This window comes from Falco cherrug, chromosome 8 (assembly GCF_023634085.1).
Source record: "Falco cherrug isolate bFalChe1 chromosome 8, bFalChe1.pri, whole genome shotgun sequence".
Classification (NCBI taxonomy): domain Eukaryota; kingdom Metazoa; phylum Chordata; class Aves; order Falconiformes; family Falconidae; genus Falco; species Falco cherrug.
Window position 1 is genome coordinate 52328166 of NC_073704.1, and position 23244 is coordinate 52351409.

At 39.1% G+C, this 23244-nt stretch overlaps 1 protein-coding gene across 1 annotated transcript in view; it reads left to right on the plus strand.

Moving 5' to 3' along the window:
- The first annotated feature begins 6586 nt into the window (after window positions 1–6586).
- Window positions 6587–23244, plus strand: part of ATP10B (ATPase phospholipid transporting 10B (putative)) — a 60539-nt gene continuing 43881 nt past the window's right edge. The window contains exons 1-3 of the mRNA XM_027815956.2: window positions 6587–6724; window positions 11569–11862; window positions 12907–13101. Coding sequence (XP_027671757.2) covers window positions 11588–11862; window positions 12907–13101 — 470 coding nt within the window. The 5' untranslated portion in view covers window positions 6587–6724; window positions 11569–11587. The remainder of the gene's footprint in view (window positions 6725–11568; window positions 11863–12906; window positions 13102–23244) is intronic.

Below are 23244 nucleotides of genomic sequence, written 5' to 3' on the forward strand. Positions count from 1 at the left end.
GGCTTGAGTCACCTCACAGTACAAACATAATCTCCCTTCATCTCTGTGGAACATTGCCTGTAAGCTACTGCTCCTGGATTTCTTGCTTTAGAAAGGGCCAGAACAGTTTAACTGGTTCTAGGTCCCTGTAATAATTTGCAGTGTGAGTGGAGCAGTGTTTGCACCCTACCCCTGTCCTCTCCCACCTTCCCCCGTCACTGCTGCCCAAGCTGGCTGCCTGTCAAGTGACTCATTTTCTTTGGAATAAGGTGACATTTCCTAAGGTTAATGTTATATTTCTGTGACCTGACAGATGGAGGAAAGAGAAAGATCATCGAGGAAATGAGATATAGATAGAATAAGGTGGTTAGGTACCTTTCTAGGAAAAGTAGCCTTGGCACATTGTAAATCTTGGTCTTTTAGATTTTAACATAGGGTTGGGGGAAAATACCTTGTCAACAAGTGAACTCTTGTGCTGTACTTTTTGTAGTCTTATAAAATGATTTCTGGTGTATTATCTTATTTTATCTATCTAGTTTAATTAAATGCAAAAATGTGCATCCCAGTTACCTTAGCCTGGGGGAGGATGAGAGTACAGGAGGGAAAAAGAGATGGGATGAAAGGGAATCTTACTGTTTTTAAAAACCAATTAATGTTTCCAAGAAGCATTTCACAAATACGTGTTGTTATGCGGTTTATGCTCAGATTCTTATATGGAAGTTTGTGGTGGTCTTTGAAGGCCAAGGAAACCTGTGGCAGAGCTAGAGGGGGAGATCAGCTTCCTGCATCTTAACCTAGCTCCATCCGTTACTAGCCGACGTAGTCCTCAGTTCTCCCAATGCTCCCAGTGTGGTGCACTGCTGCCAGGAGAACCTTTCTGGACTGAAGAAATTTTCTTGTCGTTCTCCCAAAAAAGGCCTGAAAAGCATCACTCCTGACTGAAACAGGACAACTTCACTTTATCCTGCATACACACCTGGTTCACCAGCCCAGGTGTTACTGGACATTCCTTAAACAATGCTGGGTGATTAGATCCTGATTAAGCTTTCCCTTCATCTTTGATTGACATGGAGCTGTGCCCTACTGAATTGGCAGTTGTTTTAGCCTCTCTGGTTTTTCTTTCCATTTCATATAAATAAGTAACTATTCTCTTTGAGGCACTTTAATATTCAGATTTGGAGAACTGAAATTAGAGTCAGCACATTCAGACAAAAACATAGTTGCATAAAAGGTTTTTACATATAAAGGATCTTCTGGTCAGTTTCCAATTTATTTTCAATTTTTCTGCTTCCTTTTGGACTTTTTCAGCATTGCTGAGTTCCCACATGAACATCTGCAACATAATTTTGATCATAAGTGCTTTATAATCATACACGCTATAAATATTAGATTGTCTTTTAAAGGCCACTTCACTTTGATTTTGAATATTAAGTGGAACAAACAAAAAAAATTATTATTCAGACAATTGCTCTAATTTTGGTGTCCTCATTTCTGGGCTAAAATGCAACCAAATTCTGCCATTGCCAGAGTTTGAAATACATGGTCTTCTAATTAAGTAGCGTGCAGGACCACTCAGGGAGCTAGAGATGGAGGCATACGTTGGATCGAAACAGATATTAGTCTCTTTTGCAATAGCAAACTCTAAAGGTTTCTGAATAGCCAGATGAGAGCACAAGGGAAAATTTCCCCAATGTGCAGCAATGAGAATGCTTCTCATGTGAAAGATTCAGAGAAACAAAAGACAGCTGTGCAAAAAGCCCCCGCCAGGCATAGATACTGGGCTGGATGTGTATATTTGCAGTTTACCGAGCAAACCTTTTCTAACTAAGGAGCTTACAATACAGTGAGTCTACAGTTTGCCTTACTGCACCTTACCCTAATCTGGCATCCCTGTCTCTCTGTGTTTGCTTTTTCTCTGGGATGTGGGTGGAGATGGCTTAGCACACAGCTGTGCTGATTGCCACCTGGGTTGTGTCTGCTGTGGAAGTCACTTTGCTCAAGCAGAGTCTCTGATGCTTAATTTATGTTTGGGGGGCTTGTTGCAGTCTGTTATTACACTACTGGGTTTAGACCGACTGTTTGGGGCCTAATAAGAAAATGAGTAACTGGGCCCATAATTCTTTAATGCTCTTAAAATCCTTGAAGATGGACATTTCCCCACCATGGAGAGATGTTCAGAATTGTAGAACCTAGGTTGCTGTTGCTTCCTCTGCTTACTGGCCTTGAGTGTTTTTATAGATAAGACAGAGTCCTCAGATGGAGAATATGCTGTCTACCAAGAAGCAGAGGTGAGTGGAGACATATGACATGTCAAACGGATGTGTAGCGTACGCGTCTTTTCATTTCCTTGTCTGGATTTTCTTTTCTGATAACCAGGCAGTGGAAAGAATGGAGATGTAGTTTTCTAGAGCTAAGGAAAGAGGTTTGTCTGAAACATTTTTAATTTTACTTTTACTTTTCTTTATGAATTATCCTTTCTTCTATGAACAAAAAAAGAATTTAACGCTTGCCTGTATGTAAGAACTTACATGGAGGTTGTTTCCAAAGGCCAGTGGTATAAGCATATACTTTTGTTTGCATTGTATACAGTTTTGTTTCAGCCAATGTATGCTCATGTGGCATAGAAAATTTTTTAATATTTAAAGTGAACTGTAAGTATGAATAAGAGTTCCTATATTATGGCTCTTATATTTCCTGGATAAGAGTAATAAAGGCCTGATTTCTGAAAACATCTGTATTTAGGACAGTACCTTCATGTGCATCCTCAAAACCACATATGTGCCAAGATATGTAGCTATTTCTTACAATGACCACTCTCACTTCTGCACTGGCCTGAAGCCTGCAGTCTTATGTCTGGAGCTATGTTTACCTGTCTGAAAAGACAGATGCACATAAACCATTTTTAAGATACATGGTGAAATTCACTGTCCATGTCTGGGCACTATATTGTAAGAGAAAGCTCAAGAACACCTCACTCAAAGTCACGAAAACCACAGATCTGGCTGCCCTTTCAGTCTGGTGTCTCCAAGTAGCACCTTGCCGTTTTGGATTTTGTAAAAGCTCTGTGCAAGTACCTCTTCCCAGTGTCTCCTCAGCTGATGGTGTGAACAGGACAAATGTAATTACTGTGCTGGAAGGTGGTAAAGATGCAGAAGCTACCTCTGCGTACACTCGTGTAAAGTATAGTGGGCCCAAAAGTAGTAAGAATAAATCTGTGTAGTATTTGGGCATTCTGGCAGCAGTGATACTCATTGTAGCTAGCCAGATAATTTTAGTCTAGCTCTTTATTTAACTGAGCATGTAACATGGGAGACCTGAGCAAGCTCCTCATTCACAGAATGAAGCTCAACACAGCATCCAGAGCTGCTGTTTGCAAGTTGGAAACTTCCTTCTTGAATAATATCTGATAATCATCCTTGTCTGTATGACCTGTATGTCAGCATACGCTGAGAGCACATCTATTTTGAAACCAGTCTTAATAACAGCTGCAGCCCTGCAGAAGATTGTGCTGTCTGAACATGCCTCTGCACTGCTCAAGCTAAAGGAAAGTTCTGCACTGAAATCTAGTCTGTCCTCAGGAAAGAGTCTTATAATTAACCTATTATGGCAAGATTTTTGGATTTATTCCCCAAGGAAAGAGAATCTAGTCAAGACATGAAAAACATGTCAATCTAATATAATAATAGAATAGTGAATCCCTGTGGTCTAATGATGCATTAAATTTATGAAAAGCTCTTTTCTGTTTATCCAACACAAACCTGCACTCAAAAACATTATGTAGTTGTTAATCCATAATATATTTCTCTTGTCAGTTAAATGACAAGTCTGCAATGACCAGCTTTTTTTGAATGCAGCAGTTCTTTGGAGCTCTTTTTTTTTTTCATTTCTAGCAACTTCTTTTCTTACTGCAAGTACTATTTCTCTACTATAAAGTGTTACAGTATACTTTTAGTCTGTGGTCTGTATCCTGCTAATCAATGTAATTGCCTGCCTTATTCTTCCCAATCTCCTTTCCCTTTTCCATTAGTCTTAACCACAAAATATTTTCTCTGAACTGATATGACTGAGGAGGAATTTCTATACAGTATCACCTAAGAATGAAAGAGCTTCCTAGCATATAATTGCAAAGCAGATAAAGAAGTTTGTAGCTGAAATTTCTATAATACTCAGCTCAGTAATGTTTATCTCCCCAGCCAAACCTTCCCCAGAACAGCTCCTTCAAATGAATGCCACATCATCCATACAGGGCATCAAGAAGAAAAATTGCTGCAGCTTTCAGTTAGAAAATACAATAAGAGTTAAGGGATAATGGAGTGAAGTATTAGAGAAGGCTTGTGTTATTTAATGTCTTCTTGCCTTACAGGCAATGTAGAAATTAAAATATCAGGTGAAAACTTGGAAGGACATTTTCTTAGTTGTAGTACTTAGTAATGTCCACATCTGCATTGAAGTGCCACCACTGCCTTTTCTCACAGTCCTGACTTTCAGAAATAAGCTCCACCCTGTCTGAAATTTTGCCCTGAAGTCAAATTTTCAGAATTATCCAACCAGCTTTTGAAAATGAAGTATAGACCTTCTCTTTCTCTGATAGCTCTGAAAGTTGCTGCTTTGTATTGCCAGCTTTTAAAGTTGTTTTTACATATGCCTATGAGCAGGATTATTTTTCTTTTAATGTGGATCTATCATCTCCTTTAATGAACAGCACATGAGGCATGATTTTGTAAAAGTTTTTGTGCATATGCAGGAGAAACAAAATTCCTTCTGCAGCTCCTGAAGTCTGGGGCGCAGATCTGTAGCTGAGCCTGGCACTTGGCAGGAATGAGGCAACCTCAAAAGAGAAAAAGTTGTTTTCTTATTGCTGGCTTTCTGATCAACTTTCTTTTACAGTCACCAATATTTATTTTTTTTTTTTTAATACAAGAATCTTCAAAAAAGACAGCATTTAAAAAGAATACTCATAAAGTAAGTGTCACAAATAATCCTTCCTTGTTAACAGCATTGGCAGGACTCTCTAATCCAGTCTGTCTCTACCATATAAAGTTTTCTTTAGTATTGGATGAGATTGAGCAATCACAGGGAAGATGCTGATCACATAGGCTACCTATGAAAATTCAAGAGGCCTTTCCCATTGTCAACATAAAGTGCAAGAGGAAAACACTTACCATCAGTGGGCTGTTGCAGCATCCCTTTTCCAATAAAAGGAAACATTTCCCAAATACTTTTTCTGGCTTAAAATTGAAGTACTTACGAAGAGAAGATAAGCTGAAAACAATTAGGAATAAAAATGCCAAACTCTACCAGCTGCATGCTGGGTTTTATAGTGTTATCTTCCCTTTGGTTTGTTTCTTGTTTAAGATATGTCTCAACAGGAAAGTTCACTTCTTGTATAAGAATGCCTACATAGTCCCACTATAGTATGATATATATAAAATAACAAAAAAATAAGCATAGGCCTGCCTGAGAGGGCTTGAGACAAGTACACGGTAGTTTATCTCTGATTTGCTGAACCATCCGAACATGTGGAAATCTGCACTTGGAAAGGGCCCTGTATCATTCCTTCTGTCTCTGCTGACCCAATATGCCTTTCAGCTCTTTTCCCAACAGAAGGAATATTTACTATCTGTTTCTCTCTAGTTTCCAAACATGTTCACTGTATCCACTGGATAACTTACGTTATGGATGCAGGCAAGAGCTACCTGTGAAAGCTTACCACAGTGTAGGCTAAATCATGAGCACACTGACTTTGCAGATGTTAAGGGCAGAAATGTAGCACTAGTCTTAAAAATGGTGACATTTTAATTCACTGATTAAATGCAGCAAGAAGAAAATAAATGAGGCTTTCAAAACATGAATGGTGGCCTTAGGTTTTAGGAGATATAATTGATGGCTGCTTGTTGTAATAAATACATCCCTGTTGTGTTCATTGCAGATGCAGAATCCTTATTCTGAGACAGGGTAGTCAATAGCTTTTCACAAACCGAGTATTTTTCAGGGTACGATAACAAAACCATTAAGTAGAATGTGTATCTTGTCCAAGAGTACCACGATGCACTCTTTTTAGTTAATAGGAGTTGGATATTTTAATCCATATGCAAATGGAAAAGAAAAAATTGTTTGGTGACTTTGTGCCTCACAATTGCTTGATGATGCAAGTTATCAAATTGCACCCCACACTCTACAGAAAGAGCATGTCAGTACTCCTTTTGTTGCAGAGAAATGTTTCAAGACCTTCCTGATGACAGTGTGAGTGACACCATTTTAATTTACAGCATCTTGTTCATTTCACTCATTTGTCAAACATCAGAAATATTTAAAACTTTCTCGGACATGCATTCTTCCATAACTTTATGGGAGAAGTGCAAAGGTTTTCACGCTTCAGTTATTGCTTCGCATTTCAGAAATTTTCATGCAGGCTTGTGAAATAATGTGACTACTGCACCTAACCTCCTGTGCTAACACCAGCTTACACATTTCTCATCTCACATCTTGGCGTAACTGGGTGTCTAGCTGACACGTTTCTGTATAGCTAAGTTACCTTTGCTATAAATAGGTAATAGTTTAGTCACATATATGTTGCTTGTCTTATTTTTTTTCCAAATGCAGAAGTTCAGGAATTGAGATACCTAGACGTGTTTTACCTTTTTTCCTGCTCCTGAGACCATAGTAGCTCCTCTGGAAGGTCAAAGAGTGACAGAAGTTTGGACTGTGCAGAAGAGTGCCATTCCTAAAAGGAAGGACAGGATAGGTAAGGATTCATTTTCATTTCATTTAATGAATATATGTCTTTGGTTGTGGAAACCTTGAGGGGCATCTACACAAGGAGGCAGGGGACTTGTCCTAGGCTAGATTTTCCGATGTCTTCTCCCTGGAAAACCATGTGGGAGGTATAGATGTGAAAAAATGTGTCTGCCTATTGAGAGCTGCCCACAGTACATCCATCAATAATGAAACAGAAAGACAGAAGGAAAACAGTTTCTGGAAACTGAGGCTTTTTAGTTTGTTGATTAAGACTTCATGGGAATGATGGTCATAGCATTAATTGACTGCAACTTCACAAAAGACTGGAGGATGAGACACTAAAAGCTTATTCTGCCGTGACTATATAGCAATAGAGGGAAATTGTCACGGATATTTCTCTGGATGACTTACCTGAATAACTTCTCCAGGCTCCCTGGCACTTATTAGGTTTTATGGTTTTAAGGACATAGAGGGGCTCCGTTTGTCCCCTAGTTTGCAAGCGTGACAAGTGCTGAGCTGGGGCACAGCCACGTGCTTTCCTCGTATTTCTCCTCAGGTTGCACCTCGAGCAGTTACAGGGTAACTGAGCATAATCCAAATTTCCGCAGCCATAGCTGGTGCCTCTCTGGCATTTTTGACCTTATCCTGTGGAAAGTCTCAAAATCCCAGTCAGAAATAAAGCAGACCACTATAACTTGCTGAATGCTTTTAAAAGCAAGCTTTTCTGAAGTGGCTTGCAAAGGGTAGCTTGGGCAATAGTTCTAATGTGCCAGCACTGGAATTAGCACTTGTAATCTGTATGCTGAAGTGGAATAGTTGGTAAATCCCAAACATAATGGTGTTGGAAATGTCTGCACCACCTTGCTCTTTCCCGTTCAGGATATATATATTGCAGTACTAAAGCTTCACTAGCTAGATGGAAGAAAACCAGTCATTTCAGTAAACGTATGTTGAAAAAAATCCACACTTTGTGGGTTCTTTCAATGATATGTCTGTAAAAACATAAATCAAATGGGTGTGCACACATAAAATATTCTAGAATCACAGAAAAGGGATTTTATGAAGCTCTTTTAGAAAAAGTTGAGACAGATGTGTTAGATATATTGCCAGAGGAATGCACTATTTTTTATGGATTTTCTACCATACAGAAAGCACCTGGCATAACCCACCGAACTGTTAGTAAATTGGAACATTCTTGTAAGTAGTTGGCTGAATTATAGAAAACTGTCATTTTACAGAAGGACATATCTCTGAGTTCTTTCTTCTTTCCTGCTAGGTCATGTCCTAACACTGATGACAAGTTTAGGCTCCTTTTTATTCTTACTGAACTGAAATAATAACTGCTGTTTGCTTCTGCTATCTTTTCATTGGCAGCACTGAAATTCATATGTCAAGAAAGCCATTAGCTTGCTGCTTTGATTATACATCCAGCTGTAATTTCCCCCCCACCCCCCATATAACAGGTCCTTAGTTTTGCATGGTTTATGTTATGAAGTCTCTACACCTCCTGCAACACATTTAATTGCATGGTAGCACCAATCGGCCCCTCTCTTCATGGATATGGCACTGTTTATGACCACTGCCTTTCAAAGAAGGCCATGAGGAGAGGCTTGATCTCCAAACTAAATAAAACTAAGTCATTCTTTCATTGATTTTTACGCTTAGTTAGAGATGGGGTGGAGAGACAATGTCTTGAATGTCAAGCAGACTTGCCTAATTGTGATTTGTGAACTGCAGAAAGTTTCCTAGGGGAAGTTGTGGAAGACCTGCTACTATTTATGTGTAAAGCTGCCTTTAGTAATTTTATCTGCATTTATTTTTAGTAATATACCTGAAACTATTGCTTTCTCCCATTTGTAATGTCTAAGGAATTTCAGCCTACCTTGATGTATCTCAGATACAGAAAGAATTTGGCGCTCTGGTAGGTTGTATGTAACTCATGTATGTAGCTTTGTTACGTGCAATTTATATATATGTTACGTGGTTAAAGACATATGTAGTAGAGTGTGTCTCTGAGCCACCAAAGACTGCCACTCTTCCATCTTCTGTTCATATCTTAATTTATGATGTAGCTGACATCAGCTGGGAGCTTAACACCCAGAACAAGGTGGCAAAAGTGTCCAGACTTTAACTAGCAAACATGAGCTGCATCATTTCACTATAGCATTTTCATTGAGTGATCACTGTGCCTTTTTGGCAACTACCAACAGCTGAATTTCTGCCATTTTATTATGAAATCTTTCAGCACCACAGATTAAAAATTATACTGTAAGGAAGTTCTGGTTATAAGATAGTTCAGGTTAAATACCATTTTCATTTCAGTCAAAGTACTCAATCATTTGGCCATTGCGGAGTGGTTAGTATGGATTACAGAGAGTCCTGTCTATGGATTAAACTACAAGTTTACTCAGTTCCGTGTGAAGTCATCCAGAGCTTTAGCTTGTGCGTGTTAATGTAGCACCTTCAAATTATTGATTTTCCTTAGTAAACAAGCACCAAGAGTGCTAAAATCCAGACACAAGGAAGCCTGTTTTCATGTCTGCTGTGCTTCCAGTCCTCTCTCATGTTAGTAGTTTAAGTCAGGTAACTTGTGGAGAAAAGGTTCCTGAGATCCAAATTGTCTAAAATCATTGGCTGTTATAGCTTGGAAGCTATAGAAGGCTTTCTTTCAGTTTCCCAAGCCACACTCCATACTTCTTATTGTGTCTAGGTGCCTGTTTTTCCTAGCTGCTCAAACACAGTAAACCAGAATAAACTAAATGACACTACATCGACCTAAGAGACAGCTGCTTCCTGGCATCTTGACCCCAGGTCCTAAATGAAGCATTAATTTTCCTCTCCTGCCTATCAGCACAGTGCTCCCACGGGTTCTTGAGGACCACCCAGGAACACAGCATAAAAGCAGAGTAAAGGAGAAGCTGATGCTCAGGTTTAGGTTCACCATATGTTCATCAGATCTCTATCCCTTTCCCATGCAGACCATCTCAGACTTACTGCATGTTGCCTACAGTTCATCTGCAGCCCAGGGTCCTGCTGCTTTCATTGATGTGCTGCTTTCATTGACGCTCAGCAAGCTCTGGAGATCGTGTTTTAAGTACACATGAAACCATTCTCACAACGGCAGCTGCTTTTTACGGCATTTCATCTTTCAATAGATGAATAGTTACTGCAAACGCAGTGAAGGCATCTAAAATTAAGGTATAAATGCTGGAATTCCATTCTGTGAGGCACAGCACAAGTAATGACAAGTTCTGTTAAAAACTCCTTTCACTTGCTTGTTGTGATATTTACCTTCCCTTGCATTTTCCCAGCAATTCATAGTTCCAAGATTCCTTACCAGGGCAACATGACATTAAGTCTAGATTCATTAGGTTTTGGGACTTAAGTTTGTATCAACAAAGCCAGTATTTCCAAGTTCCTGACAGGCACAAATTAGCCATTCTCAACATTGTAGAGGATTCCCAGGCACTGCTGAGCAACCTGAACTCTGAATTAAAGTGTTTTGAGCAGCTAGTGAGTAATAGTGCATGAACAACACTTACTGTTTGTTGCAGAAACAATGCACTGCAAATGTCTTAGTGAAATTCAGCACAGTATATTTTTCCCCTCCCAAGATGCAAACATGCACATATTTTTAAATATTATTAAGTGTTTTTTTTCCAAAGGAAGTCATTGCTTCCAGAAAAAGGTAGGCTTTTGGAAGAGGAAGATGAAAAGCAGAAACAAAGGACTCTCTGGCAATAAAGGTATAACTCATTTCAAAGGTTTAATGTATTTGAAATGTGATTATTAGACATGTGCAAACACCTACAGATATTCTCTATCTGCTTCAAATACAGCTGCTATTAAAGTTTAAACCAATTCTTCAGTGAATTAATCTAAATAACCATTGCATTTTACGTAATTTTTCTGTCTTTGCATTTCCCACAGTCTGAGTGAGGTGGGTTCAGTTCACATGTGTTGTTTAGTGAAACCCTGAAGCTGCACAAGGCCAGTGCCTTTTTCTTGTTTGTTTTTTTCACATCTCATGCCTCACCATTGGCAGGCAGCTTCCAGTCCTCAAACTCCTGCTGTCGGATTGAGATTTTACTGTGTTTACATTGAGCATAACAGCATATATGCCTGAGCTGCTGGAGCCCGAGTGTCCTGGGTGCTGGATTGCAATTGCAGTTGCAGATGCGTGAACAAGGCAGAAGACAAGTGTTCAATAATAGGATTAGTATTCGGAGATTTAATTCCTTTATCTCTCTAACCAATAAAACATCCATTGTTTTATTGCTGGCTGACATTTTCCATTCAAATCAAATTTCTAGGGAGACTTTGGAAAACTGTTACGGGAGTGTAAATGAGATTAAGCTGATGCTGCAGTTCTTTATTATCTGAGCTATTAAGATTCAACACCTGAACTGGTCCCTTTGTAAGTAAGTGTGAATAGAAAAAGTATTGTAAGAAAGTCAGGCATTTGAAGAAAAATGCCTGAATAGATTTGGTGGTGGGTTTTGACTGAGGAAAATGATACAGAATTTGTGATGGAAAAAAGCCATTGTTCACCTCTGTTAAATTGGCTTTATCTATGTTTGCTGTTATAACACACAGAAAATAGATTTGGGATTTCCGTCCCCCCCCCCCGCCCCCCCGAGATAGAAATAGCTTTTTTCCATGTTGAAGATTTTGTTGTTATCTTTTATTCTATGCATTCTCTGCAGAAAGTGCTGAGCTCAAAGACTGAAGCTGCAATGGACTGAACAGGAGTATTGTTTGCTGCTTTATACCTCTGATAGCAAGACATGAAGTGAATTTTCTACCAGAATGGAATTGGTTTTCAATCCTTGTCATGCATTTATCTTTCAGCCTGACATCCCTGCTGCAAATGGCTTTGTCTGTGGACTCTGCTTTGTATCGTTGGCAGCGACTGGGAACTGAAAGTCCCTCCCAGACTCTACCAGAAACAACACCACTGCTGTCTTCTCTCAGTGACAAACCAAAACTCAACTTAAACAGATGGAGGATTGTGTTTCCTGACAATGGGAGACAGAGGAAAGACTGGAAACAAGCTTCTGTGTTCTATTCTGGAAACAAGATACAGACCACAAAATACACATGGGTCACTTTTTTGCCCCAAAATCTTTTTGAGCAGTTTCACAGGTAAAAAAAAAATTATTCAATGATACATGAGATATAAGAACTCTCTCTGAAACAGTGGTATCTGAGGGTGATGGAGAAGGACTGCTTCTGTAGTTGCCACATTAATAAAATTTAGGTGATGATTATTTGTAACCACATGTCACTCGATTCACGCTGAAATGGAAATTTAAAGCAAGTAAACACTAAGTGTGCTTAACTGATGCTCTCTTGTTTGAATGCTGAAACAGTTTTCTATGTAAAAGTTTTTCTTTAAAAATTCCTCTGTTTCTGTGTTGTTTTAAGAATTTTGAAAGACATTCATTGGATATGTTGAGAGACCTATGAAAGTCTGTAGATTTCAGAGATTTATAGATTAATTTTGATACATTTTTAATGGCATGTAAGTGACTTTGTCTACTGACGTTAACAGTATACATGTATATGTAAGTGCTAGGTCAGGTTTCTTTCCAAGTGCTGGTTTCAAATTATGTACGCACCGAGCACAATGAATCATGTTGACAAGATGCCCAGGGAAATACCATTATGATAAAGGTAAATGAAATTTGTATATCCATCTCTAACTTTGAAATTTTCATTCTGTATATTGGATTTACACATTCATAATTTGACCTTCCGCCTGTGGAATCCTTCCTGGATTCCTGACAGGGACATTTCCATAATTCTGAACACATGGTTTCTTACACCCATTCTGCTACATTGGTTTGTTTATTTAAGGTAATTTGGGGGGGTTGTTTGATTTTGTGCTTATTTTCAAGACTGAGGCAGTGGGGGATCATTAAAGAAGTTCTAACTCCTTAGAGATAAAGTATTTGTGGTATGTGGAAAAATGAAGGTAGCTGTAATATTATGAAAATATATCTCACAGGCTTTTCCAAAGAAAAAAATGGCATCTCAGTTAAGGAACTGATTAATTCATTCTGGGAAAGCAAGAGAAGGTTAGACGAGTGACATGATTAATGTTCCTTTGATACAAAAAGGATGTTCATTAAGAAAAAGACACATTCTGATTTCTGACTACTTATAATTTGTTTTCTACCTTTTCAGGCTGGGTAATCTCTATTTCTTCTTTCTGGTGGTTCTGAACTGGTTCCCACAAGTGGAAACCTTCCACAGGGAGATTACTATGCTGCCTCTGGTTGTGGTGCTGCTTGCCAGTATGATTAAGGATGCTATTGAAGACTATAGAAAATACCAATTTGACAAGACAATAAACTTCTCTAAAACTAGGGTATATGACAAGTAAGTAAACTAAAATAGTTATTTTTTTCCCTGCATTTGATGTGGTAGGAACTGCTCATCTGATTTTGCAGTCCCTCACTGACACTTTGGAGTACAGTAAGTCTGGAAAACTGTTATAAAAGAGTTTTGTTCTGCCTTTAAAAATGCCTCAGTTATCTCACGTATGTTATCCTGATACCACTGAAATTTCATTTCATACCACAGCAGTGTATGCTGATATACAGGTTTTCATTCTAAGTTTCCAAACCAGCTTGCCAACACATGCAACATCCTCTCCAGGTAGCAGAAGGATCTGGAGGAAAAATGAAAGATATCCAAGTCTGGAAAGGATTACTGGGGCTCTTTAGCAACTGGAGCAATGTCTTTCAGATGTTTCACACTAAAACCATTAACACAAGAATTAATAATCTACTACATTCAAGTTGAAGCATAACCAGGAAATAAATTTTATAGGACCTCCAGTAAACACAAGTGATCAATAGAGCATGGTTTCACTTTGGAGATGGTACAACACCTGCAGTAAGCTGTGATGTTTGCTCAGTACTGACTCAGAAGGAAGAAATATTTTCACGTGCAACTCTTATTACGACATTTTGATTTCATCAGAGTTTCTTGTCCAAGTACTAACATGACTTGAGACTACTCAGCTTGTCACTGTGTAATGCAATAGATAGGAGTTTTCATTTTTAAAAGTTTAAATGTTTGGGTGTCTCTGTTTTCTCACCTGTCCTTAAGCCCAGGCCATAGAGAAAAAATTAGTATGGTTTGTACACATGTCATTAGCTCTCTTGGAAATTAGCCCTCATCTGTGCTGATGTGTCAGCAGCACAGAGACCAACGGGGAGGAAGAAATGAGAGGCTGGAAGAAGGGGTTCCTGGGTGAGAGAGGGATGCTGCTGGTGTCCAGAAGCAGGGGGCCTGCCAGAGAAGGATAAGGCTGAGGGGCAATCGAGGTAAACTGCCCTGCAACCGCCGATATCTAATGCTCACACCTAACCAGTCTAGGTTGGCTTGGTTTGGGGAAGTTGGGGTTGGTTGGTCGTTTAATAATCCATGTTATGGTCATGAAAACAAATAGTATATAGAGGAAGTAAAACAGAGAAATACCATCTGTACTGAAGCTTACAGCAATCTTCTGCTGACTTCTGGGACACGGGGCTCTGCCCATTACCTTTGAACTTCTGGCAACGCCCAAGCTTACAAAGTGATTCTGAAACTTACAGAGTGAACCGTGAAAATCGAGCGGATGTTCTTAGCTTTGTTTCTGCTCTGCGTTAAAGCAGAGATATTTTGTGTGAGCGCAGTCGATGCCAGGGAAACACTCTGAATGGGGCCTCCAGGCATATGCTAACAGGAATAACAAACCATTCAGGATGCTTTTGTCATAGTGAGGTGCAGCCTCCCCAGCAGGCTCTAGGACCTGGTGCAGCTGAGTCAGGGTGATACCTGTTCCTAGCCAGGTGAAGACTGGCGTCGGAAGGAGAGGCAGCCCTGGGCTTCAGACGGCTTGACTCTTCTCTCTGCCACTTGGGAGTTTCTTTGGATTATTGAACTCTTCTAATTTTTTTGGTTTTCAACTTGAGGCTACTTTTTGAGAGGAAAACAAGATGTCAAGGAAAAGTGTTCCAGGCTGCTTCTCTAGGATGATATGGAAAAAACATTTTTTCAAGGAAACCTGCTGCCAATGTGGGACTCCAGATACTGAAATCCAAAATTACGAGCTAGAGAAGAGAGGAAAAGTAAAGAAAAGAAAGAAGAAAAATGAAAATAAACGAGTGATCATCTCAAATTTGCCCTTTGGAAATAAGAAGTCAAGGGAAAACCCAAACAGATACTATGACTCCAATAAAATTAAGACCACAAAGTATACCATCTTGACTTTCCTTCCTAAAAATATATATGAGCAGTTTCACCGCTTCGCCAATATTTATTTTGTGGCCATTACTCTGCTGAATTTTGTGCCAGTGGTGAATGCTTTCAAACCAGAAGTTTCTGTGATCCCAATTTGTGTTATAATGGCCATTACAGCCATTAAAGATGCTTGGGAGGACTTTCGGCGGTATAAATTAGACAAAGAAATCAATCATATGAGATGTTGCATTTACAGCAGGTGAGTTTCATACAGCTTTTCTTTTATTATCAAAAAAAGTTGGCTTGAGATCTTCTATCAATGGTAAGGCTTTTTGTTTTTAAAAAATAATAAATTACTGCTGGAAAATCACAGTGATTAAGTGAAACAGGAAAAAGTCATAGTGACTATATGTCACCTGGTATTTGCTCTGACAAAGGGAAAGGTATTTCTTTTTCTGTTTAAACCTGATTTTCAGACTGGAAAGGTAAGTTTGAGTGTCGTGGTATTGGTGTGGCTACCAGCCTCTTAAACGTGGACTGTAGTGAAAACAGGTGCTTAAACAGCTATGAGCACCTGGGCTCCTTAGGAATTTTCAGGAGGGCTTAATTCTATCAATATAAGGTAGCAGACAGCGAGATCTGTCATGGGACCTATTTACATTCTTAGATGCCAAGAAACCTCTTTAAAATGCAGCCCTTTGAACTGCAATTAGTTTTATATTCTACACCGTGGACTAGCTTTCAGCTGTATATTTTTTTACTTGGTCGTAGGTAAAATAGAACTGTAAAAATGCAGTTTAAAAATGGGAGACAGTAATATACGCCTCTGTTCAGTCATATCTAAATGAATTAAGTACACATGTCTATGCTCGCTTCTTCAAAACGTTTCATGACCTCTTGCTTTTAGGACTTCCAGAAGTTTGAAAATTTAGTTTTATGGTATCAAAACTGTTCTTTCAGAAAAGTAGAAAATTACTTCTCCCTGTTCAAATATCTCATCTGGGAGTCAGAAGTACAAAACTTTCCATCTCTGTGAATGTTGCCTGCCATCCCTCAAACTAATCAACAGTGGTTTAAATAATGTACGCTTTCACAGGCAAGATCTTGCAGAATTCTGGCTTTTATCACACAGTGCTTGTTTCTCTTGCATGTGTTTGTCAGGTTTTTACTTTTATATCCTGCTGGTTAAACAGGAAAACAATGGATTTGCTTGTCTGGGGGCTAAACTTACCCCCACATATCAATAATGACTTGTCAGAAACAAAATTGTACGGTTCCCCTTGCCAGCTTGTCTGAAAAACAGACATTTTACAAGTTTCTAAATACTGTTCATTTAAGATTTCTTCTCTTCCACCACCGTAAAGACTGTCAATAATTGTAGCTCTTTGGGTAGGGTGGCAAAATTGCCTTTTCTGCCTAGCTTCGAGATTGCAGTCTAGTTGGATTTTTCAGTGTTGCATTAGCCCATGAGGCAATGGGTTATTTGTTAACACCTGTTAAAACCACTGTGAAAGAGAGTAGGTGGTGCAGTAGGTACTAATGAATGAATCCACACAGGAATCTTATTTATTTCCTATTTATATAAATCAACCCTGTTAATTTATATCTGAAAGCTTTTTACTATGGGAATGTGAGAAGTTGAGAATACAACAAAACTTGTTTTGTGTAAAAGGAAAATGTCCATCATGGAATTACAGCATGTGTACAGATCCAGATTAAAGTTACAGCCTTGAGTACTTTCTTATGCAGAAACATGGCATGGGCCTGCCCTAAAATTGGTTATCCCATCCCATAAAAAATACTTTGGTCTATGAATAAATCTTTCCTAGAATCATGTCTTTCACCAAAGTCTTATGGCCCAAAAAGGTGATGTAAGGGAAAGGAAAACGAGACCTTCAGACTATGGCATTCATCCTGTCTGAAAAAACTGTGGGTAATTACAATTGCCATCAGATCAGTAGCTACAGCTTATATTATCATGAATAATTTTAATCAGGCTTCTGTAGTGCTTTGGGAAGCTGATATTTCTCGTTCTTCTTGCTAGCTGCAAAGACATCATTGAAGAGCATGATGTCTTCTAATTTTCTTCCTTATGAATCATCTGCTCTAGGTAATTTTTTAACATAGGTGAAAGTCTTTTTTAAGACACTGAAAACTGTGTTAATCTTGTGCAGAAAAAAAATCTTTTTTAAAAGAGTAATTGATCTTCCATCCTGAGATGAAAGTTTACTTAGATTTTAAGAGTTAATCTTGAAGAGTATATTGTCTTTATTTCAGATTTTAGTAACAGAACTCTGGTTCCTATTCCAAAAGAAGTATGAAGGCAGAACAATCATTTCCAAATGCTGAATTTCTCCAAAACTTTCTTGAATACTAGGGGAAATGCAGTAACTTGCCTTCTTTCAACATAGAGCAAGGGAAATTGAATTTCAATAGGCTGCCCTGTAAACACGTTTCTTCTAATTTTCTTTTCACAGAGATCAGCTGGAATGGGAAATCTAGTCTGCTAGTCAAATGAAGGAAAAGGCACTTCAAGCAGTGTATTTAAAGAATGTTTATTTGAGAAAATGGGAGAGAATTAATAGGCATGAAAGTGCCTTGGGGAGCTGCAATAACTTAGATCTAGTATTTGATTGTTGAGATTTTAATTTTTGAACCAAAACTTGGAATCATAATAATTGTATACAAGCTGTTGTGCTGTCAGAACAAACTGCACAACACTAAACGAAGAGAACAGAAAATTCAGTTGCAGATGGTACAGACCTTGTTAAATTTCCTCCTTTCTCTTGGTATTCCTTAACATATACTTCGTCTGATTTTAAATTTTCTAAGCAAGGGGGCTTTCATTACTAAAAAAAGTAATTCTCGAAGCATTTTCTATGGTACTATGGTTTATTATCCCTTTTTAATTGCATTTAAATTCCTCAAGTCACCTGTTACCTGGTATCATGCAACCCTAGTTATTCTTTGTTCATAACATTTAATTACAAACGTCAAATACGTGTGATTTTTATCATGTTCATTTTGCTATGCCCAGACACCTTTTAGCTGAGAACAGTATATAGATTACTCATTCCACCTTTCGTATCAGTTAGTCCCTCCAAACCTACTGTGGCTACTTTTCTCTGAGCTCTCTCCAGTTTGTCATTAACTTACAAGGGGGGCCAGCACTGAATGTAACATACAAACTTCTACGTGAATGTCAACCCAACGGTTGTTAAAAGCTATTATTTGATTTTCTTGAAGTTCTACAAAGTTCAAGGAATTATTATATATGTAATTAATATATGGCCTGGATCTGATATACCCCTAGGATTAAGCTATAATGGTCTGTAAATACTGCATAGCATCCAGACAGTTTTTTACATCAATTTTACACTTCTGGAAGATTTAACCTAATTTTTTCTCAGTGTTTCAATAGGTAGAAATGCAAGGACTATGCACAGTTCAAGATGGCACAGCAACACACTTGAACTGAATGCATGTGTCAAACAGCAGCAGTCATAAAACCACTAACGTGATTTCAGTTATTCACATTGCTTTAATTGTAAGCACCTAAACTTGGATATCATAGATGGTGACTCAGAGAAGCCTAGTTTATATGCTCTGAATCATCCTGTGGAGCTGTTGGATAACTAGGTAAGTCAGCAGGCATCCTAAATGAGATAGCCTGGTTATTTTTTCCACAGAAAGTTCCTCTGTGTTGCTTTCAGGACCTGAGGTTTTCAAGTAGTTCCTACAGCATCAATCTCTTCCTCTGTAGGTCTGCTGATGGCTGTGATACAAAAAAATCAGGCTGGTCTTAGCTATGACTCTTTATCTGCTTAGTGTAAGGTTTTAGAAATTTTTATAAGATTTCTGCATCGGCACTAGCTCTGGGTTAGTCCTAGAGCAGTGATGTGGAAATAGGGAGAAAAGAAAGAACTCCTCTCTGTGTTGCACAAAGTCAGAATTGCCAACAGCTGAAAAGCTGGAAGCAGCTTAAGCTAGAATCACTGGTTTGAAAGAGAAAATATTTCAGTCGACTGAAGCTTTGTAACTTAGTATTGTAATTTCTCTCTATGACAGCAATGGAGATCATCTTGCCTACAGGTTACCGTATATATAGTATATATTTTCTTAAAATTAGGGAAGCTGGGTAATGAATGTGAAGGCGGTCTTTCTGTTTCAACCTCTTTCATACGCTCTGATCAGCTGGACCTTCTGAAGGGAGGAGAGATTGCACCTGCCCTGGATGCTCCCAATGTCTGGGAGAGCAGCTGGGGCTGGCCAGGGGCACAATGACCAAACGGAGGTCAGTGGCATCTGGAATTGAGCAGAGAAGGGTAGGGAGCGTGCTTGAAAGTAGGAATTGACCTATTGTCAAATCTCAGAAATGAAAGAAAAAAGACAGCTTTTCTCTGGACACCAGAAACATCATATGCTGCTCATTCAACCCAGGGTGAACCTGAAAGTTTGTAAAGTAGAAAGCGGGACGAGAGGAAAACACCATCCTACCAAGGGTGCAGTAAACAAGAAGAGATTTGTTGCCAATGCTTTCATTTAGAGTCTTGCTCAGCAGCACTGAGTTTTCACTTGTTGAAGAGCCTTTTTTTTCTGCTTTATTATTTTTGTTTCCTAACAAAGCATAACTTTAAAGACTGGGAGGCTGACGGAAGTTTTAGTGGGTTCATTTGAGGCACCAAAAAAGAGAGTCTAAAGCCTGTGGCCTGCTTGAAGTCCCACCACACTCTCTCAGGCTAAATTGCATTCAGTATTCTTGGGCATAGCAATATCAAGGCTTCTACACCTCAGCGGTGCCTTCTCTGAACGGTGTCTGAATTTCATCAGGTGGAGGCTGAAGAGGATCTCCTGGAGAAAGGGCTGCATATGGCTGAAGGTGCATTCCTGTGACAGCCACAAAGCATGAACTTTGATCAATTGAAATATGAATTCTTTCTTCTAAAAGTAGCAAGAATATATTACAATGACTGAAGGATTATTACGTGCTATGATATTATTGCAACACCCTATCCATCAGGAAAGATCTGCTGTAGCTCCCTTGCTTAATGTCAGACATGGTTGCATTGTTCTCTGCCTGGGACTGTCACCAGCAGTGGGCATCCTCTGCTTGGCTGCTTTGTCATCCATAGAATGTGGGTTTCAGGTCCCATGGAATTTTTGTACTCCCTTTAGCTATGGATACCTGAATTATCAAGGGGTTTTGCTGAAAGCACAAACAGTACCTTCTGGTTGTGTGAGCCAGGGCATTCTTCAAACATCCAGTGAGCGGAGAAAATGGCCTTAACCAACAGTGCACTCAGGGTCACCTCACCACACACCTGCCTGAAACGAGTGCTACCAACATTGTGAAGAAATAATTAAAATGTGAGATCATCTTATGGTGAGCATGCTGATTGTGTGGCCAAGAAACATTGATGTGCTGAACTGACTAAATGCAAAAGAAAAATGTCAAGTTCCAATGCTCAGCTGGTCCAGGCAGCAGCACTTGCAAGTCAAAGAGCAGCAAGCTGGCAGGGCCTGTCAGTCGGTGCGCACGCTGCGCTGAGGATCCTTGGTCTCCATGGAAGAAAATCCATAAATACATTACTAATGCTACTACTGGTTTGTGTATTGCTTTATCAGAGTTTTCTTCAAGATCTATTACCTGCCAAGGCATTTAAAGCTGCTTCACAGAAGTGATGCAGTGGTTTAGCAGGCAGCAGCAGAAGCTAACGACTAAAGACAAAGGGCAAATAAATGAGAACCTATGGGTTTGGCTCAGAGACCTGCAGCATCGTGACCTCATGGCATTAAGTTCCATTCTAACTGGCTGAATTTTTAAAATGCCATTAAAACCCAGAGAGAAGCAGGTTTCTGCCATGTGATCTCAAGAGCTACACCATCATCTAAGGAGATGACTGTAGCAAAAAAAAAGCTGATCTAGGCTGTGGCTTCCAGAAACTTGAGGAGATAATGGGAACCCTTAGAAACTAATGCTAATGATTAGCAGTGGCTAAGTAACTGGCCTTGGAGTTACCGGTTCACTTCAGCCGATGCCAGGCAGAATCATAGCAATCGCATTTTGTTGAAGGAAGTGTTAAAAATAAAAATCAGATTTTTTCTAAATGTAATAATCCGTAACTTACAAAACAAACCTAGTAAAGTCTAAGCAAATGTGTTCTCAAAATACTTTTTTATTTTATTTTATTTCTTCATTTGGTACAGGTTCTTATAAAATCGAGACAGAGATTTAAAAAGGCAAGTTGAAATCCAAAACCTTGTATATGGACGTAAAATAAATGTATAAAGTTCTGGTACTTACTTAAAGTTCATGTAAACTTGAATTGATTACAGAAACTGAATATAGGCTCCTTGTGTCATTGAGAGAATAACTTCCTTGTTAGGATGCTATAGCACATAAAAAGGTAGGGTCTGTTGCTGGCATTAAGGAATTTAGAAGGCCAAAATGGTATAATTAAAGATATATTTTATCAGACCTGAGAAAAATTGCACTCTTGTTATTTTTAAAAGAAGCTCTTTGTTGTCTTAAAGTAGTATTCAAATGCTGAGAGAGTTTGGCTCTGTGGGGAGAGGCTAGAGCTGCCTGCCAGTGTGGGCTTGTCACAGGACTGGCCACTGCTAAATGAAATCATTGATGCCGCTGGGCTGATGTCCACATCACAAAACCAACCTTCCCGACTGCAACAGCACTGTAGCAAGGGTAACGTGGCAGAAGCAAGCGGTGGATTGGCAGGACCACACAGTACCTTCTCGTGCTTAGATAGTATCTCTAGCTCAGGAACACCGTCAGCAAGTTGTGCTGTACTCTGGCCCATGGCCAGTTTCAGAATCCGTTCCTTTCCAGTCTAGTGCCTTCCTCAAGTCCTAAATTTCCTCCTTTGTTGTCAGTTTTCCCAAGTTTGATGGCAATAGCTCCTAACTAGGACATCATGGCCATAAAGTGATCTTTGAAAACTTCTTGTGAGGTTTTTCCATATAAAAGCTGGGGCAATCTTTCATAGCATAAAAATGTGTGGGATTTCTATTTGTAAAACTAGATTGTAAAGGGTAAGTAGCTGTGTGGTTCTACCTGTTGCCTGTGTAGAACTGAGACTCTCAGAACATTAGCATTTTTTATAACGTAGGTGGTGCTTGAGGGGGGCCATTTTCGAATGTAACGTTCTAGCAAATTTACATATCATAAAGTGCAAACATTTGGGTTTGTCTATTCGTAACACTGATATTTTACTTTTTTTAGTGTTATAACCTAGTGGCAATTGAGGGGGTGAAAGTCAGAGCAAACAACATCTTTACTTCAAGCTGCAAAGGATCCTGAGATGGAGCTTGCAGTAAATCAAGGCAATAAGACTCACTGAAATAATTGGTTGGTACGATACTTCTGGGTGATAAAGATTTCTGAAGATCTTTCCCTAAGACAATCTAGGACTCATAGACATGCTGTGGAGTGCATATGAAAAATGACTTTTATTTAATCCCCTCAGGGGAGCAGAACAATAATTTTTATTTGCTCCCCTTCACCATCCATTTTGACCCGGTTTCCCTTTGAGATTTATCTTTATTGAATCCAAGAATGTGAAATGAAATCCCTGACACAAAGTCAATAATTTATTCATGTTCCCCCACAATCTCCAACCACAGCAGGATTTTTTTTATGATCCTTTCTTCCCAGAAATGACTTCATAAAGCCTATTTAGTTCAGGCCTTCTGGTCAGATATGATGAGTCCAATAAGAAATTCTGGCAGACTTCAACTGTTCAAAGCTCAGCTGCCTCTTTTTGTCAGCACTGTTCTCTGATGGGCACTATCATGGTACCTATTACCCCAGGACAGCAAGGGAATACTTTTTAAGCATGCTGTTGATAAATTGACTGGTAAAGGAGAGAAGGTATTGAGAAACTTTTATCTTAGATCACATCTTTGACATGCCACAGCCCTGACGCCACATGCTCTGAGAATCAGATTTCCAGTTTTTCACCTACTGAAAATCACCACGTCTCATTTATTTTATTAGATAAACACATTTGCCCTTTTTGTATGTTTCTCATCACACCATCTTAGGTTTATGAAGCTCCTCTGTTTATTTAGCAACTGAAGCTTTTGCTATGAACCTTTACCACTGAAAAGAAAATGGGCAGTGTTCCCAGTTACAGGAGTTGCTAAAAGGAAGTTGCTTGAGTTGAAAAATCTCGTTAAGCAACTGGGCCAGCGCTGCTGTGGGGTGCACCAGGTTTCTTGTGAAGTACTTTTCTTCCTTTCATCCATTGGTAATTCTCTACAAAGTTGTAGAAA